Source organism: Babylonia areolata, chromosome 2, assembly GCF_041734735.1.
Source record: "Babylonia areolata isolate BAREFJ2019XMU chromosome 2, ASM4173473v1, whole genome shotgun sequence".
Classification (NCBI taxonomy): Eukaryota; Metazoa; Mollusca; class Gastropoda; order Neogastropoda; family Buccinidae; genus Babylonia; species Babylonia areolata.
In genome coordinates, this window is record NC_134877.1 from 54,231,717 (window position 1) to 54,239,216 (window position 7,500).

A 7,500-nucleotide genomic window follows, 5' to 3' on the forward strand; every position below is an offset into this window, starting at 1 on the left:
AATGTTTGTGAGATCTGTTCATAAAGCGTCGCGTCCATTATGTATCGGAATATGGGGGGCGGGGTTGAGGGGGCGGGGGGGGGCGGGAGGTACATATGTATAATGTTTGTGAGATCTGTTCGCAGCTTTGTCGCGTGTATTATGTATCGGAATATGGAGGGCGGTGGGGAAGGCACACATGGGGTGAGGGGGTAAGGCACATATGTATAATGTTTGTGAGATCTGTTCATAAAGCGTCGCGTCCATTATGTATCGGAATATGGGGGGCGGTGGGGAAGGCACATATGGGGTGAGGGGGTAAGGCACATATGTATAATGTTTGTGAGATCTGTTCATAAAGCGTCGCGTCCACTATGTATCGGAATATGGGGGGCGGTGGGGAAGGCACATATGGGGTGAGGGGGTAAGGCACATTATGTATAATGTTTGTGAGATCTGTTCATAAAGCGTCGCGTCCATTATATATCGGAATACGAGGGGCGGTGGGGAAGGCACATATGTACATGGATGCTGACTAACAAGCTCAGACTCAATGACGTCAAGACAGAAGCCAAGCTTGCAGGCTCTATGTCTGTGCTTGGTCATGTTTCGGACCATACCTTGACTGTCTGCAATGCTGTTGTCAACTTTCAAAATTCTGTCAGAAACCTGGATGCAGATTTTGATTCAGTTCTGTCCATGCATGACCATGTCAGTAATTTATGTAAAACTTCAAACTTCCAGCTGAGAGAAATCCGTACCATTCGACCGTATCTGACTGTTGAAACAACCTCTCAGTTTGTCTGTTCCTTGATTCTCAGTCGCATTGACTACTGCAATTCACTACTCACTGGTTTTCCATCTGATCTGATGTCACGCCTTCAGATGATCCTGAATAATGCTGCCATAGTCATTTTCAAAAAGTCCAAAAAAAGATCATGTTTCTCCTCTCTTGCGTCAACTCCAATGGTTGCCCATCAAATACAGAATACAGCACAAAATTGCCATACTGGCTTATTACTACTTTGAAGGTTCTCCCCCATACTACTTATCTTCTGTCCTACACATTTACACTCCATCCCGTTCTCTCAGGTCTTCTGAAGAAAATCTCTTTCGAGTCCCCATAGTCTCTTCAAAGACATTAATTTTCGTCAAAGGGCTTTTCAGTATCAAGCACTTTCTGCTGGAATTCCCTCCCTCTGGCACACATCAACTCTGTCCTCTTTCAAAGTACGATATATCCCACCTGCTTTTTATAGATATCCCAGTCAATTTCGTTTAAGTCTACTTCTAGCATCTGAAAAAGAAAGCGTCATAAGGAATTTGTCAATATACTTGTACAAGGCATTGCATTTCAGATCTGTTGCAACTTCATGATTTTCTTCAGTGACTGTGCTTGTCTATGTATTGTACCCCTTCATGAGGGGCAATGGCCTTTATATGAATAAAACATCCGTATCCGTATCCGTATCCTCTTTCAAAGGAAAACTTAAACCCCACCTGTTCAAAATGGCCTTTCGGTGTGACGAAGCATAGTCCCTTGTATGTCTTCTCCCACCCTCAGCACTCCCCATGTGTCCCCCCTCCATTGGTGTATTCCAGTGGTGTGTGTGTTTGTGTGTGTGTGTGTGTGTGTGTGTGTGTGTGTGTGTGTGTGTGTGTGTGTGTGTGTGTGTAGGGTGCATTTTGTGCCTTTTTCCTGCGATTATTCATATCTGCAATTTTTAGTATTGTATTGGTGTGTATAGATGTTGTTTTTCCACTTCCATGTCCTCATGTGCTCTTGTGTGGTATAAGCACTATTGTATAAGTATTATCTCATATAAAGCGCTTAGAGCCCACTATATGGGCAGTTTGCGCTATATAAGTACAATATTTGATTAATATTATTATTATGTTTGTGAGGTCTGTCGGCAGCTCTGTCGCGTCCATTATGTATGAGAACAGGGAGGAGGGAGAAGGGGGCGGGGGGTGGGGGGAAGGATATTGTATATGTCTGTGAGAATACGGCTGGCTGTTTTATAACCAGACATCATTTCTGAACAAGATCAACGTTTAGTTCTCTGCGCAAGCATTAACCGATTCACAAAGATGATTCTTTTCGTTTCTTTTGTGTTGTCTTTTTTTTTTTACGATTGATGTTTAGAGAGTGTCAGATGAGGTCATGCAGGTTAGTTACATCTGAAGAGGTCTCTGAGGTCTGATGATTCATATGTTTCATGCATATTTCGAAATTGTGCAATATTAAAAACAACTACTTTGTCTTTCTACGTGAATCAATTGCGAACGGTCAAGGGAGCTTTAATTCTACCCCCACAAAATGAACGCTGATAGTATTGGCGAAAGAAAAGAAACAGCATGGGGAAGCGAGCTGAACGTGCTTTTAAGGATATTGGTGCAGTCTGGTTATAGATCATCAAAACATTAATGGGCGTGAACTCGTTCTGTCTCTTTCTGTCTTAGTCTATGTCTTTGCCTCTGTCTGTCTGTCTGTCTGTCTGTCTGTCTCTCTCTCTCTTAAAAATCAGCTCGCAATTTACTTGCATAAAGTTTTAAAGATTAGAAATATAATATGCATTAGGTGTGTGTTTATTTTCCCTCCATTATTGTCATTTTGTGTGAATAAGACTAAATGCAGATAATGGTGGTCTTTCTCATTTTCAGGTTACAAGCTGTGTTGTTGTTGTTGTTTTTTGTTTGTTTTGTTTTTTTGTTGTTGTTGTTGTTGTTTTTGTTTTTTTTGTTGTTTTTTTTTTTTTGTTTTGTTTTTGTTTGTTTTGTTTTTGTTTTTTTGTTTTTTTGTTGTTGTTGTTTGTTTTGTTTTTTGTTTTTTTTGGGGGGTGCATAACTACATAAATATACTACCTCTGTAATGTTTGTTTGCACCACCCCTTCATGACGGGCCACGGCCTGTATTGAATAAAACATCCCTGTCAGTCTCTCTCTCTCCCTCTCTCTCTCCCTCTCTCTCTCTCTTTCTTCCTTCTGCTCTCCACCACGCCCCTACCTTATTGTCCTCGTTGTTATTCATCTATCGCGATGTTGTATTGTACATAAATTCTATGTTTATGTTTGCACATGCTCAAGTAATTTTGACGTTGGTGTTGTGAACTGACTCTCGCCTTTTTTTTGCTTTATTTTTTTCTCAATTATTATTCTTGCCCAGAGGGCCGGATGTAAACAAGTACTTTGTGCTTACTCCTTTCCCCTCGTAAAATAAAATTTCGTTCGTTTGTTCTTTCGCTCTCTCTCTCTCTCTCTCTCTCTCTCTCTCTCTCTCTCTCTCTCTCTCTCTCAGCACTCCTGTCTTCTCTCTCTCTCTCTCTCCCAGCCCTCCTGTCTTCTCTCTCTCTCTCTCTCTCTCTCTCTCTCTCTCAGCCCTCCTGTCTTCTCTCTCTCTCTCTCTCTCTCCCTCTCCCAGCCCTCCTGTCTTCTCTCTCTCTCTCTCTCTCAGCCCTCCTGTCTTCTCTCTCTCTCCCAGCCCTCCTGTCTTCTCTCTCTCTCTCTCTCTCTCTCTCTCTCTCTCTCTCTCTCTCTCCCAGCCCTCCTGTTTTCTCTCTCTTTTATTTCTAGTTTTGTTATACCACTTTGTGTCTTTCTCCTCTCTGTTTATCCCCTCCTCCCCCCTCCGCCTCTCCTCTCGTGCCTTCCCTGGCCCCCCCACTCCCCCTCCCCTCCTCAAGTCTCTCAATGAACATGTCTATGCTAAGGCCCCTGAAAGGCCGCTGAAATTAATTCTTAAATTAATCGTGTTCTTCATGATTCTGACTATTCTCCACTACTACTAATAATGACCCTGACAGTCGCAAAACTGAGTGACTGGCTGGCTGACTGACTAATTGACTGCATCATTGCATGACTGCATGCTTGATTACATGATTGATTGATTGACTGACTGACTGACTGACTGACTGATTGATTGATTGATTGATTGTACTATTTTCTGTGGACAGTGTGGTTGCAGTCTGTATCGGCGTGGCTGACCGCTAAGTTACCGAAGCTCAGACTGGCTCTGCCGAAAAAGCCGCTCACTGCTGGAAATGAATTGCTGGTGCACGCCACATGCCTCTCAAACCTCCTCCCCCGAGAAAACGGGACCCGGAGACAAATGAGGCGGACCTATCACATTGTTCACCGGCCGCTTCAGGTGACCGTTTCTTCAGTTCTCTTGAGCTTTCGTAAATAGAGAGCGGGGAAGGGAGAGGGAGGCGAGGGGGCAGGGGTGGGGGGTGGGGGGGTTAGCTCTTTTCCGACCTTCTCTGGCACCATCCTCCCCCCCACCCCTTACCCTCCCTACCCTCCCAGCTCTCCGTCATCCCTCATCGATCAGTTTCTTGGTTGCTGACAGAACGGATGTCCGGCGTGGTTCCACTGGCTTGGATATCCGTCGGGATTTTGACGGCACGGGTTTCTGGCGATAGACAAAGAGCTCCCATGTATTTTGATGATGAATGATGATGGTGGTGATAATGAAGCTGCCGAGCTGATCCATTTAGATCTGGCACTACGTGACACGGCTGTTCTCTGCGCTTACTTTCATGATACTTATATCCCGATGTCGACCAGACTCGAGTGATACAAACACCTGCAGCGCTTGTGAGGACATTCTAGTCAGTCCTTCTGAAGAAGCGACACTTCTTGATTAAGACGCATCCGTCACGGAGTGGATGACCCTGGACTGTGTGATTCTCAGGCCTCTCATAGCACACTCAGCTCTGGGTACGTGCCGACCTCGGGCCGAACCCCCACCTCAATTCTAATGGGGTCCGAACTCATGTCCCCTCAGTCGTCAATCTGTAACATTAACCACTTCGCCATGGCGGCTGGTGAGAGCCCACGTTAATCAGGTTTGATAATAACAATAATAATGATAATAATAATGATATTATGGAGGCTTACAGCTTTCTAAAAGTTCTGTTGTGGCGGCAACAACACAGCTTCATGTCAGGTCTCTGATTACGTAAGTATCTGTTGCGTCTGGATGGGTTGTTGGGTTCTGGAAAGCGAGGTTTCTATCAAATCTGAAGCAGCGGATTCCCGTCAGTGATCTCATATCACGGACCCCCTGTTTATAAGCACGATATTTGTATTTGTATTTCTTTTTATCACAACACATTTCTCTGTGTGAAATTCGGGATGCTCTCCCCAGGGAGAGCTCCTCGCTATACCACAGCGCCACCCATTTTTTTGGTATTTTTTCCTGCGTGCAGTTTTATTTGTGTTCCCTATCAAAGTGGATTTTTCTTCAGAAGTTTGCCAGGAACATCCCTTTTATCGCCGAGGGTTCTTTTACGTGCGCTAAGTGCATGCTGCACATGGGACCTCGGTTTATCGTCTCATCCGAATGACTAGCGCCCAGACCACCACTCAAGGTCTAGTGGAGGGGGAGAAAATATCGGCGGCTGAGCCATGATTCGAACCAGCGCGCTCAGATTCTCTCGCTTCCTAGACGGACGCGTTTCCTCTAGGCCATCACTCCACTCATCACTCCTCCTCATCACTCCAAATTATGTCGAGGCTCTGACAGAATAGAATTCCGTACTGGTTTTGATAACGCAGATTTCCGTTGGGGGGTCCGAATACACAGAGATAACAAAATAAGAGAGGGAAGTGGGGGTGGGATGGGGACGGAGACAGACAGACCGACCGAAAAATGGATAAAGAAAGAAAGAAAGAAAGGAAGAAATGGCCACAGAAATAAAAGTTGCTGATGAAAAGGGGGACAGGGCAGAAGAAAGGTTTGCCTCCTCAGTGACAGGTAAAAAAAAAAAGACGAGATTTTTTAAAATCCTGTCTATTGCGCAAAGCCAATTAGTATACCTGACATGTCCTTGTTTCTAATGAAATGGAAGAAGGTGTGTGTGTGTGTGTGTGTGTGTGTGTGTGTGTGTGTGTGTGTGTGTGTGTGTGTGTGTGTGTTCATGTGTACGTGTGTGTGGTCTTTATGTGTGTGTGGGTTGGGAGGTGGCTGCGTACTCGCGCACAATGTTAACCCTAAACAAAAGTAACAATTAGCAAAAGGGAACATTTTAACATTTTATTTTCTAAACATGCACTCTTTCGGTCTGAAAACCCAAACGACACACACGCGTGCGCGCGCACTCACGCACGCACGCACGCACGCACACACACACACACACACACACACACACACAGAGCAGTCATACACATAGTTCATTTACAACAACAACAACAAAAACAACAACAACAAACAAACAAAAACAACAACACAACAAACAAACAAAAAACAACAACAACAACAACCAAACAAACAAAAAAACAACAACACAACAAACAAAACAACAACAACAGCAAACAAAAAAACAACAACAAACAAGCAAAAAAACAACAAACAAACAAACAAACAAAACAACAACACAAGACGAGTCCAACAGAAACGAAAACGTCACGTTGAAGAAAACGAAGAACTAAATAATCTGTTACCCTTCCCATCTCCCCCTTTCCGCCCCAACACCCCACCCTCTCCAACACCCTCCCTCTCCAACACCCCCCCTCTCCAACACCCTCCCTCTCCAACACCCCACCCTCTCCAACACCCCCCCTCTCCAACACCCACCCTCTCCAACACCCTCCCTCTCCAACACCCCCCTCTCCAACACCCCACCCTCTCCAACACCCTCCCTCTCCAACACCCCACCCTCTCCAACACCCCCCCTCTCCAACACCCTCCCTCTCCAACACCCACCCTCTCCAACAACCCCCCTCTCCAACACCCCACCCTCTCAATCGCTCCACCTCCCCCCCCCCCCTCCCAGCCATCACCCCCTCTACTCTTAACGAGCATTCGGAGAGGGAAGCGGAAAAACATTATAAATGTTAAACTAATACCTCCCCTTACTGATGTGAAGAACTGAAAAAAAAATCAAATAATGTAAAGTAAAACAAAATGAAATAAAACAGAATAAGATGAAAATAAAACAAAGTGAAATAGAATAAGATAAAATAAGATAAGATAAACCCTTACTCGGAATCAATTGTATGGCCTACATAACTTTGACCTTAAACACACACACACACACACACACACACACACACACACACACACATACATATATATATATATTTTTTTTTTACACCTTCAGGCAGTGAACATTTCCTGAGCTGACGTGTTATATTTTTCATGCTCTGCATCCTAAACTGACAGGACAGCGTCGGGTCCTTACTGCCAGAACTACAAATTTTAAAAAGTGCTAAAATGTGTGTCCAAGAGTTTAGTACGTTTGCACTTTTAGAATTTTGTGGCAGATGCAAACCAGTGCAATTAAAGAACATTAAACTTCGTGTGTTTTCCAGTTTGGTTATAAATTACCTCGTTTGAAAATGCAACCGGTGAATACATACATACATACATATATATATATATATATATATATATATATATATATATATATATTCATCGATCGCTTTTGGTAATTGTAATGTTGATTTGAGTCGATATATGATAAAATATTTTGTTTTTGATATGCCAGTTAAAACGATTCTTTTTAATAAATTAAATTC

At 43.8% G+C, this 7,500-nt stretch overlaps 1 protein-coding gene across 1 annotated transcript in view; it reads left to right on the plus strand.

Moving 5' to 3' along the window:
• The window catches only part of LOC143277790 (F-box only protein 39-like), a 46,492-nt gene that overhangs the window by 30,410 nt on the left and 8,582 nt on the right, over positions 1 to 7,500 (plus strand). Inside the window, exon 3 of the mRNA XM_076582696.1 lies at positions 3,933 to 4,126. Coding sequence (XP_076438811.1) covers positions 3,933 to 4,126 — 194 coding nt within the window. The remainder of the gene's footprint in view (positions 1 to 3,932; positions 4,127 to 7,500) is intronic.